General features: G+C 45.7%; 1 protein-coding gene across 6 annotated transcripts in view; it reads right to left on the minus strand.

The window, feature by feature from the left end:
• Window positions 1-9,531: 9,531 nt before the first annotated feature.
• Window positions 9,532-12,654, minus strand: part of LOC147454863 (DEAD-box ATP-dependent RNA helicase 17-like) — a 130,367-nt gene continuing 127,244 nt past the window's right edge. For all 6 annotated transcript variants that reach the window (XM_086516675.1, XM_086516677.1, XM_086516676.1 and 3 more), the window contains one exon: window positions 9,532-9,937. In XM_086516675.1, the coding sequence (XP_086372801.1) occupies window positions 9,671-9,937 (267 nt within the window). In that variant the 3' untranslated portion in view covers window positions 9,532-9,670. The remainder of the gene's footprint in view (window positions 9,938-12,654) is intronic.

Below are 12,654 nucleotides of genomic sequence, written 5' to 3' on the forward strand. Positions count from 1 at the left end.
CATTGTCAGCTCTTTCAGCCTATCGGCTACCTCCACACATGTCCGAGGGACTCTCCCAACCATAGCTTCAAGGTCCGCAATATAATCAGGTGTCTTCTCCTCATGACGCTGTGGGGGGACTTTTTGTGTAGGGGGCATACTACTGACTGGCGTAAGTCGGGGCTTCTTGGTATTTGATGGGTGGCCTCCTTGGGACGCACCGTTTGCCTTTCGCCAATTCTCAACCTTCGTTTCCAAGCCTCCTAGTCGGGAGGAACACATGTTGAGTACACTCTCACCAAACCTGGCCCATGCAACCCTGTGGCCCGCAGGGTCCTTTGTGACTGCATGACACTTCTCATATGCAAAACAGAGGGCAAATTTTGTAGTGATCTCCCCACATGATGGTGGGGCTTGGTACACCTTATGGAACAGGAACCTGCATTCATCCTGAAGCCGTGGCTGCACGTGATTTAAGTAAATCTTTGTCTTCTTCTGGCTGGAATGACTGAATACAGTGAGCCAATGGTCATCAGGGATGTCATCTTCCGTAAGATCCTTTGGCAGCACCCCCTCCATGCTCAATCCGTACTCATCATGAAGCTCTTGTGCTGTATAGCAGAACTTTGTCAAGATAGGATACTCCTCTATCTTGTTTTTTCCTGCAATGTGGAAACAACACGCAAGTAAAGACATGCCCTCATTATATGCCTCATTTCAGTTGTGCAAAACAAAACACATGGAATGAAATGAATGTATCTCATTCAGGAGACAATTGCAAAATTCAGTTGTGTACAAAGCCAAATTTGGTAGTGGTTAGTATCAAATTTGGTACTGGTTAGTACCAAATTTGGTTATGCTGACATCCCTACTGAGCTTCAACTTTGTGCTATGCTCATGCAGAACATATACTGATTTTTGCACTTGCATACATGCAAGTTAGCAATCTAAAGAGCAGCTTATACATGTAACTTTGTAACTTTCCTAAACCCTAAATTCCTAAGAAGATCCCAAACATGCACATGTACTTGCTGCATGCAGACCTCATCAGATAAAAGACATGCAGAAGCTTGCATGCATGGAAAAGAAAATGGTAAATCACCAGAAAACGCACAGCTCTCATAGCACCTACCTTTAGATGTTGTAGATGACCGTGGAGTCTCATCATCGGCAAAAAGAAGCCCAGGCTTAAATGAAGTTTCCATGGACACAGCAGGTTTCTCCCTCTCCACAAAGGAGGCCCCCTTGCTAGCCCTCGTATTTAGGGTGTCGATGTTCCGAGGGGATTTTGCATCCATTGTCCTCTTCTTCTTTTTCCCATTGTCTGGTGACGCTTTGGCTGCTGATTTCCTCGCTGGCGTCCTTATCTTCCTAATTGTGAGTAGCCGGGGAGCTTGTTACCTGCAACTATAGTGGTTTGCAGAAGGCGATGTAGTAAGAGAGCAAGGCAAAAGCTGAAAAATGTGTTGAGCAACTGTGCCACTCACAAACGCAGTCTGTGATGGGACTTTTGGCACGGTTTCAAAACACCACTCGCATTACTTATTGCCCCACCCACGTTTTCTTTCACGGAAAGTTTAAATCATACAAATTTCCCTCCTACCATTCTTTAACATAGATGAAAAAAAAGGTTCCCTCCAAAGTGTGGACATATGTAGAAGTACCAACCAGGTAGAAGCAAAATAGGTCCTTTTTTTGTACCACCAAACCATGCTTTCACCCAAATAGATTCTACAAAGGTTTGGACAGATGCGAGCGACACATTTGCTCTCCTCGAACATTGCGAGCAAGTGGTCTTTGTACCGGATCCTCGAGAGCGACAATGGTGGTTTGTGGTTCAGGTTGCTCCAACAAATAAACAAGTATTTGAAGGGCAAAAGCTCCTGGAGGAAACTCAGTCAGATGACGTCCATACTATTGTGAGATTAGATGAGATGGACGAAGGTATGGCAAAGGAAGCTGACAGATATACGAGGGATGACGCAGACGAGGCAGAATTGACACTTGTAGATGAAGATGCAATGGATGAAGACAATCTGCCAGAACGAGTTGGGGCACAGTTATGTTTGCAATTAGAGATAGACGATGATACGATGCAAGATCTTATCGATGATGCCTCACTCGTCGAGGCCTAGGCCTGTAAGTGTTTGTGTGAAGACGTTGATTTAAAATTAAGCTTAAAGTTAATTTAAACAACTGTGTTCTGACGCTTTATTTTACTTTCTTTGTGAAGGACTTTAGTATGGCAGACCAGTTTCCAGATCCCACTTCTATAAGTGCAGATGCATTCATGGGCTTCGTTATACGGATGACGCCTGCTCAGATGGCAGAGGCTTTTCAGTACTGGGTAGCAGAAGGCACAACTACTACGCCTCCGGGCTTCACACCCGAGGGTCCGACGCCTAGGAGGGGGGACACCTATGGGGGGGGACGCCTACGGGTACGACGCCTGCTTCTCCCATCACGGCCGCTTCGACACCTACGGGTGGGACAGAGGCGGGTACGTCCTCATCTCCGTAGCACAGGCGCACCCGTCGATCTCGACGATCGTCAGGTGGAGGTGGTGGTTGATGTGGAGGAGGGTCCACAGATGCTTCGACCCCTCCTCGCTCACTACCCCCGTCCTAACCAAGCACACCTCTCGACACACCTCTTGGCACACCTCAGACACCTTGGAGGACACACGATCCTAGTGCCTTTAAGCTCTATACTGTACGAACAGATGGTTCTGTTGACATGGATAGAATCGGGACTGAGATGAAACATAGGATTCGCCAGCTCATAGGCCTGCAGTTTTTGACCAGCATTCTGACGTCTTGGGGTGAGCAGGATAAGGACAAAGTCAGTTACATAGTGGAGACCATCCTGAGAGAGTACCAGCCTGCTTCGGGTTCAAACGTTGTTTCGAGGAGGTGGATCAAAGGTGTTGCACGGGACACCATGAAACATCGACGATATGCAGCTCGGAAGGCTTTCAGGACCGGGTCGCCGAAGCCTTCGGGCATCCCAGACGAGACGTGGCTGCAGATCAGGGAGGATGAGCGGACAGCGGACACGCGGTTTAGACAGCAGTGTGAGGTCGCGCAGATATGACAGATGACCAAGGGAACATCTCATCTTGACAACGGAGGCTTCGACACCTTTTCTAATCCAATCTTAACTATGGCATTTTTTTAAACGCAATGAATCATGTATTCTTATTACTTTGATTTTTATATAAACGCAGAATCTTGCGATGCATCGAGCCTCGACACGCCAGGAGGAGTCAGATGGATATCACAGATGTATCTATGAAGTATTGAATGATCTTGATGCTTCAGGAGAGTCTGTAGACTGGGAGGTCTTACAATCTCGCTGATCTCTTGAGGTGAAACGTGAATAAGTGTGAGTTGATTTAATTAAGTAAGTATATGTGAAGTAATATCAATACTAATTTTGTGAGTTGTCCTATGTGCAGGTTGTGACGCTTAATATCAATGGACCGGATTTCATATATATGCTTTGTGAAACACAGACACGCTTCTGTGTCTCTTTTTTGTATAGACATATATGGTTATGGTTATTGTTCAGACAGTTATTGTTTTCCTTATGGTTATAGTTATTGTCAATGTCGTTGTATTAACATGGTTATTTCTCCTATTTTTGTATAGACATAGTTATGGCTAAGGTTTTGTTTATGGTTATCTTTAACTTTCTGGTTATGCTTATGGTTATTGTTAATTTTGTTTACGGTTATGGTTATCTGCATTATGGTTTTGATCAAAGTGGTTATGGCCAGTTATGGTTTTAAATTATGGTTATGCTTTTAATTTGGTACGGTTATGGTATTGCACAAAGTTCATTTCATTTGTTTCATTGGCCTTAAATCTCATGTGAGATCCTACATGGATAGCATGTAGGAGGCGTATACATGATATGGTTTTTTTTTTAAAGTTTATGTAAAAACGAAGAGAACTCTGTCGAAATTTCTGCGGGAGCACAGTTAATTTTGGTGCTACTCGCTTTCTTGGACAGAGGGCAGGAAGTCTGGTTGTGGTGGCTGTGTCCATCTTTTCACTGGGCACAAGTCAGGCTACCTGTCCTCTGCCCCAGAATTTTTTTTTCTGTTATGCTCATCGATATATGTGTCTATATCCGCGTCTATACTTCCGTCGGAATCTGCGTTGCTATCTATGTCTATAACTGCATCTATATCTGTGTCGCTATCTGCGTCACAAATAAAGCCTTTCCACGCGTATGTCGATGCAGATTCTGACAGTTTTACAGGGACGCAGATAGCGACGTTAAGCGTCGCTATATACGTCGATGACACCTTTTTTTGTTGTAGTGATACACAAGTACCCATGCCTGAATGCCTCTATGATTGTGCTGTGAGCTTGTGTGGAAGAAAAAAACCACAAAAGCGCACTTGGGTGATGGCAGTTGCCTATGAAGCGACTGCTCAATAAAGAACCTTTTTGGCTGCACCTGTGCCCGAGCAAGATGCATCTCTCTTCTCTTCACAGGGGAGGTTTCATTCTCAAGGTCTGGCAGGAAACCGATCACAACTAGCACATCAAACCTTGCTCATCTCATTGAGGGGTTCGTCCTCTTGACCTAGTAAGCCATGCCATCCCTAGAAGACATCTTTTCCCATTGACCTAGTTTTGTTTTCTTTCCCACTTACCTTCTCGCCTACTCTCCTTCTCCCTACGTTCAGCTATCTGCCGTGGTCGAGATGTCCGGGCTCCTAGTCTTAAAGTGCCACCATTGACTGTAGCCTCCAGTCCAACTCCATCCATATCCCTGTAACTGCCACCCTCGCTTATTTGACCTATTCCATCTAATAATAACTCCTCATAGCCCCTATCGTCCAACTAATCGTGAGCCTGTGACAAAGCTACAGAATGAGTCTAGTGATCTCCACCCGCGTCAAAGACAAGGATGGTGCATAAGGGAATACTGGAAAGGAGGCAACCTGTTGTCCATGCTGAAGCCATGTCTCTGAAACCATGAAGTCCTCTGTGCATACCAACATGATGTTTTTCCCTGCAACGCTAACTGCCTAGACGACTCCAATGCCAACCTAGCATATCTGTCTCTGGAGGTATCCCACAAGCTGTGCATAAATGAGACTGATCTAGTAAGCGCCTCAATCTCCATGGGGGGGGGGGGGGGGGTGTCCATCTCCGCTCGTATGATCTCGTGTGATACTGAGGCCTTGGCTCTAATCATCCAAGAAATCATAGACACCAAGGGCCTCTCCATACACCTCCAGCCATCGGTATCCGCAGAGGGTCCCCAAACGTGAACCCCATAAAGCATAACTGTAGCTACCAAAGTGTCGAAGAGCCAAAGCTTTGTTCGAAGTTCCTGAAACTGAACCTGCGAACAAATCCTCTCCAACCCTCCCAGGGCTGCATAGGCTCGAGTCAATCTAGTCTCTGCTGCTCCCCTCAAGGTAAACCTTGGTCGACTAAAGACCACTCCAAGATATGTGTATGCATCAGTATACTCCACAGTGTCGTGACCATATGTGAATGTAGGCACCGACCTCCTGACCCACTGCGGTGTGGTGTTAAACACCATAACCTTGGTTTTACCAAGGTTTACAGACAATCCACTGTCCTCTGCAAAACTATGTAATGCGTCCAAATGTCTCTGCATACCCTCCCGGGAATCCGATATCAACACGATATCATCAGCATATAACAACAGAGGAATCCATGTCCTGGCAAGCTGAGCACCTCTATCCCCTCCTTTGTCAATATAGTCAGAAACCTCATCTACATACATACCAAATAGAGTAGGGAACAACGTATCCATATAGCTAGGCCGAATAACAAACCCATCCCTTGTGAGGTGTAGAAGATGCTCTCTATAGAAAGCCATCTTCGTGCCCAACTCCTGTACCGGCTCAATCCATGTCCTCCTGGTGTCCAACTGGATCAGATCCTGACGCATGAGTCTAGTAATCTCCACTCGTGTCAGAGACGTCAGGGGTGCCTGTAGAGAGTACTGGAAAGGAGGCAGCCTGTCCATGGTAAAGCCATGTGTTTGAAACCATGATGTCATCTGTGCAAACCAGCATGATGTATCTCCCTGTAGAGCTAACTGTCTGCAGGACTTTAGGGCCAACCTCGCAATATGCCTGTGGAAGTATCCCTTAGGCTGTGTACAAAGGAGATTGATCTGGTAAGCACCTCAATCTCCATAGGGGGGGAAGCTAGCTCCGCTCGAATGATATCATGTGGTACGGAGGCCTTGGCTCTAATCAGCCGAGAAATCATAGATACCAAGGGCCTCTCCATACGTCTCCAATCATCCTGGCCTACAGAAGGTCCCCAAACCTGCACCCATATAGCATAGTAGAGGCAACCAAAGTATCAAATAGCCCTAACTTTGTCCTAGGTTCTTGGAATTGAACCTGCGAACACATCCTCTCCAATCCTCCCAAAGCCGCATAGGCTCTAGTTAGTCTAGTCTCTACTGCTCTCCTCAAAGAAAATCTCCGCCCAGTGAAGACTACCCCCAGGTAAGTGTATGCACCTGTATACTCCACAGCCTCCTGACCATATGTGAAAGTAGGTGTTGATCTCCTGATCCACTGTGGTGTGGTGTTAAACACCATAACCTTGGTTTTACCAAGCTTTACAGACAATCCACTATCCTCTGCAAAACTGTGTAGAGCATCTAAATGTCGCTGCATACCTTCTGGTGAGTCAGATATCAACACAATATCATCAGCATACAGCACCAATGGGATCCACCTCCCTGCCAGCTCGGCCTCTCTGTCACCCTCTCTGTCAATGTAATCAGACACCTCATCAACATACATACCAAATAGAGTAGGAGACAATGGGCAACCCTGTTTCACCCCAATAGTAGAGTGAACTAAATTAGATACCCCTTTCGGAGTGCGTACATGTCCCATCACTGATCTGTACAAAGCCATAATCCCCCATATCAACTCTATGGGCAACCCCATCTCCTGTAGTCTGCGCATCAATCGAGCTCTCGGTACCATGTCAAATGCTTTGCGGAAATCCACAAAGCTACAATAAATCCGTTTCCCATGTGACCTGCTCTCCTCAATGATGGCTCTGAGTGTCAAAATATGATCAAGAGTAGAGAAACCCCTCCTGAAACCGGCCTGACCCTTTGCCCGTACACCCTTACCCTCTGCCCAACTACTCAAGTGCTGCTCAAGAATGGATGCGTACAACCGTGCCAATGTGTGTCCAACCATAACAGTGCGGTAGTTTCCAGGCTCTGTAGGATCACCTGCCTAAAAGATATCAAAAAACAACTGAAGTGATGCTTGAACATAGTGAGGAGAAGGATTCACAAAAAAATTCTGGAGCTCATGGGAGAAAGTGCAAATTTGGCCACCGTCAAGACAGACTTTCAAAAAGGCGCAGTTACAAAAACTGATGGACTGTGAGCAATCGGAGTCCAAATCAAGAAATTAGCGAGTCTAAACTGCATCTTGTGAAAAGTTATGAGCACTGGTAAAGTTTGAGCAAGTTCCATGTCGAAGACCTAAGCACATATAGGCAAAGCTTACTAGAAATTCCTCATTTATGACTTTGGAGCTTTCAGAGGGGGAGAGCTCTCTTCTTGTGGACGACGACTTCCAGGACTCCGTTCTCTACGCGTGGTCATCCAGACTTTGACAGATAAGAGAGGTGAGTCCATCAACCTTGCCTCTACGTCACCAATACCACAAATGGTCGCAAAACCTCGCCACCAACACAACACATAGAGGACAAACCTAGGTCGGCTTGTAGGAATGGCTAGGGACCTCCAAATTGAACCAAACTTGAAGGGCACAATGGCTATGCTTTAGGAAACAACCATATGACCCCGGATAGGCCTTAGGTTGTGTCCAAAAAAACCCTAATTCCACAGGGCCCCAGAAGAGCAGGTACCCAAAAGTGCTCCAAATTGAACCAAACTTCACAGGTAGGACTCGAGAAGCTAATCATGTGGTTTGACCACCAAAGAGACCATCCAATGTGGATCCTAGACCTAATCTTGACAGCAAGTGCACAGAGTGTCCCATAGCTCTCATGGCTCAACCAGGTGACCAATTGTCATGAAAAGAGAGAGAGAGAGAGAGAGAGAGAGAGAGAGAGAGATTTGAGGTCTTTTTCGTCTTCTTTTTATCTTCATGGAAATTTTTTGTAGGCTTTTTGCCCACTCCGTATGAAAGCAGATCAGTGAGAGGATTAGTCTTTGAAGAGCTACAATTTCTTCTAAATAGTAACCGTAAGCCTTCTAACTGCATTCGATGTGGGTAAGCATCACAAGTAAACGTTCCTATGAAAATGATAATCGTACGGGGACATGTATCACCTTGAGCAGACGACACACAAGGGTATTCATATCTTACACTTCTGACGCAGCAAACAAAACGATACTGAGACCCAAAGAGTTGCAGACAGCCCAAAGCTTCCCATACCGCAGTCGCTGGTCGACTGCTTCTACAACCAGTGACTGGCTACAACAGAGAGACACCGGCGGAATCTGAGCCTTAAAATTCTGCCTGCTGACGTGTAACAAGGCACAGCATTCCGTATTCCGCCTGCAGACTTGGCACCTTCCCAGCGACGGTGACGGCCGGGAACGGGCATTAGGAGGCCCATTCTGCAGCAGGCTCCCGGCTACCGCCGGTCGCCTAAACTGCAGAATGCACCTCCCAATGCCCCTTTCCTACACCGTCAAAGTCAAGTGTGGGGGGGGGGGGATCGTGGCCCTCCATTAAATGGCAATTAACTCACATAATATATGCATAAAGCCATGGATGACTGACACATCGGCAGAGAGAATAAATCTTATTCTAAGCCAATCATTGGCGTCTGTAACTTTCGAACGTCGCTTTCGCTGCAGCTGAAGTTGCAAAATTCCAGCTAGATTCCAAGGTTTCCTTGAAGCACGCTTATAAAATTTTACAAGTCCAAGTAAATACTGGCAAACACTTGGAATTTTACCCTCGAATCCAGGAGATTTCAAGTGTGCCCTTTTTCTCCCTGGTTAGAAAAAAATGTCCCTGATAAACTCTTCTTGTACAACAATTTATATGATGTTAACACAGAGTAGCAGCGTATAAATTTTTAAAAATCTTATCGTCTTCAAGCCACTTTTCAGACAAAGTATATGTATGCATGTGCACCTCACTACAATTTGCTTGTCACAAAGCAGGCCTTTCTACTGCTATTTATTGGGTTGTTTACAAGAGAAACACAAGTGAATTTCAAAGGACCAATTACTAAAACTCATGAAAAGATGCAAAAATGGGCAAAAGAAAGTACGAAATGCCCCAGCAAACATCAGAACTCATCTTCCAAAGTCTGAAAATTCGCAACCTAATGATTTGTATGCAGTACTGCAGACATCAACCTAAAGTAGTGGTATCAGCGCTTCCAGTGTCGTCGACCTGCCTGTAATCCCATGGGCATAACTCTAAATCAATGCCAACTGTCGGAGAAGCCATCTTTACACTAAACAAATTTGTACGTCGAGAGTAGATGTCTGAAATTGGCATGAAGCACATCTCTGCAAAACTGTGACTCAAATTGTCACCATCACTGCATTGTGATTTTGGCAAGATCACCCAACGATTCATCAAAAGGGAGCTTCATACTTTACAAGAGAAATTGGAGAGAAATAAGACCCATTTCTTGCAGCAAGGCTGCTGTTCTCTTGTTACTTACTCTGCCATCCGAGCGGGCTTAAGCGACTGCTGCTGCTTCTTGGCCCTCTTAAAGTGCTTTGCTTTTGCTTTTGCTTCTCTGCTCCTCTTCTTAGTGAGAGACTTTCCAAGCAGAGAGGGACGATCAGCCAAGCCAAAACTTTTTGCCACATGTCCTAAATGCAATTTCTTTACTTGAAAGATGGCTCTCAAATCTCCTTTATGTGCAGTATATGCACGTACATACGACCGGAAAGCATCAGCAGCAATCTCTTTCATACTAGCCTGCAGCCAAACAATGATACAGGTAAGCTCTCTCAAAAAAGCCAGATCACATAGTTCTGCATGAAACAGAAGGTAAGAAAAGTATTGACTTACAAACTGATTCATGCGCTAAAACACTCGTGCAAAACACTCTATTGAACACAGAATCTTACTCAATAACATTCACCACTGCAATTTAAATACATTCTCAGCCACATCAAGTTATCATAAACAATAGTAAGTAGTCCAATTAAAGGAATAATAAGGTTGTTGGTGTTGAACAAAAGCAGTATACAGCTTCTTATTGCAGCATCAAAAAATGTGTTATGAATTCCTCTTATGAATCGAGAAGAATTTGCACCCACACTCGCGGTGCCCTTAGACTATCCTCTCTTCAACAACAAAGAAAGCTCTGATACCTATTTTAACTAAATTTACCACTTGCAACTATTTCAAGATTAATATACTGCAAGTTTAACACAACGTACTGGAGTGTCTTGCTTTTTCAAAAGAAAAGAACAACTTTAAACACCCTCAATGGTCACATTCTCTCTTCACTGCCTTGGGGAACCAATAATTGAAGTAGCTCTGTGACACAAACAATAGTCACCCTGTACATGCAAACCAAGAGGCAGACATATCAGAGTGCACAGCAGAAGGGTGAAGTTTCAAAAAAGAGTAAGACATTAGAGCAGCGAAAGGGGGAAGAAAGAAAAGACATGAACTAAAATGTTCTATTAACATCTGCAAAAGCCCAAGATAACCTATGCAACCAAAAGTTACATCCATGGTAAGACGGATACAATTACTCCAAAAGAAAAAAGAGGTCATAACAATTGCCAATTAGCATAACTTGATTCCTTGCATTGCCCTCGTCTGCTTCACTCTTGTCATGTAGCTTTTCATGGCGAGAAGTATATGCCTGCCTTCAATTCACTATGAAATGGCTCTCCCCACTTTCCTGCATAGTATTTCATGTTCTGGGATAATTCATCTTCTCAAGTACTCCATTGCCACCTCCCATCCTTCAGGAAGATCCCCTACTTGGATAATAATAGGCCTTGTTTTCCTGGATTTGTTCCTCTTTTATCTTCTCTATAATTCCTAGACAATGATGTCATTGATTTGCTCGATATCAATATTAATGAGTCAAGTAGTCAACATTGCCTCATTCGTCTTAGACTTGTTGCAGTTCCTTTACCTGAGTTTCCCAATTTTCTACTCTTTACTTTCCATCCTCTCAAAGTGGATCTCTTTCCTGCTGCATTTGTGGGATGAGATGCTTGTCCCATGCTTTAGGTCCCTCTGTAGGTAGGTGAAATGAATAAATGGGAGGGATCTCCCAGCTACCTGGACGAGCCACCCGACCGTAGCTACCATCCAAATTCTCGCAGCATCCCCTAGCTCGGCAACCTCCGAGGACGTAGGCGTGCACGTGTAAGACCGAGCGTCCCATACCACCTGGCCTCACCTCCTTAAGGTGATCTATTCAACCCGTTAATTCGACATGCACTTTTGCAATAGGCACAACTAAACCAAAAGCCGCAAGGTAAAGCTCTAGTATCATTGTGAATCTTCCAATTATCTAGCAACGTCAATCTGAAAGACCCATCATTGATCTCTTCTAAAACATGGAAGGAACTCCCCCCCCCCCCAACCTCTCTCTCTCTCTCTCTCTCTCTCTCTCTCTCTCTCTCTCTCTCTCTCTCTCTCTCTCTCTCTCTCTCTCTCTCTCTCTGTGTGTGTGCTGCTATGCACCCGCCCTCGCCCTTGCTCGCGCGCGCTGCACCTCCTCGCCCCTAGCCCACGCCCCTCGCCCCCCAACCCTCGCCCCTCGCCCCTCGCCCCTAGCCCTCGCCCTAGCCCCCTCGCCCTAGCCCCTAGCCCTCGCCCCTATCCTCTCGCCCCCCGCCCCCTAGCCCTCGCCCCTCGTCCTATCTCCTCGCCCTTGCACCTCCCCTAGTCCCTCGCCCTTTTTCCTCATCCCTCACCCTTGAACCTACCCTCGCCCTCGCCTCTCGCCCTCTCTCCTTGCCCTCGCCCGGTTTAGGGTCGCCCTCGTCCGTGGCATTAAAGCACAAATCAATTGAAATTGCATGGCATTGCTTTGCTCTACCTTGCTTTAATTTTCCATGCGGAAAGCACTGCCCACCGAAAAGCAAAAAGAAAAATCAGAAAGGCCAATTCCCCTACAGGTGCTAGAACAGGAGCAAACCAAGACATTGGGCGCAAGACCCCCCATTATTTTGGTTTTAAGGCTGACACCCGCAGTGGGCTGTGGTTGTACCTTTACCCGCAGTGGAATGCTTGATGCGGATGTATGCCTGATGCGGAAGACAATGTATCCATAGTGTGGATGCATATGTGCGCTTAGTGGCTCTTTTCTAGACAGTGATTAGGCATGAGAAAGCTGGGTGATAAAGCCGACCCCCTAGAGGATTCCATTCAAAAGTGCAAAGAGGAAATGACGGAGACTATTACCAAGATAAACCGCAATCTATTGGGCACAATAAAAATGCTGGAAGGACGTGTCCTGATCCAAGAAAGCAAGATAAACGCACTAGAAGACCGAGTGACGACTCAGGACGAAGAGATTGCGTCACTCAAGAAAGATCTCGCCGAAGCACGATCAAGCAGCACACTGGAAGAGGGCGAATTGCGACCCTCAGTAATCGAAGAAATCAACAATATCAAGGAGCAAGTACGGGCCATTAAAGAGGGAGAAGAGCAACACAAAG

Source organism: Adiantum capillus-veneris, chromosome 7, assembly GCF_014529385.1.
Source record: "Adiantum capillus-veneris isolate H3 chromosome 7, ASM1452938v2, whole genome shotgun sequence".
NCBI lineage: Eukaryota > Viridiplantae > Streptophyta > Polypodiopsida > Polypodiales > Pteridaceae > Adiantum > Adiantum capillus-veneris.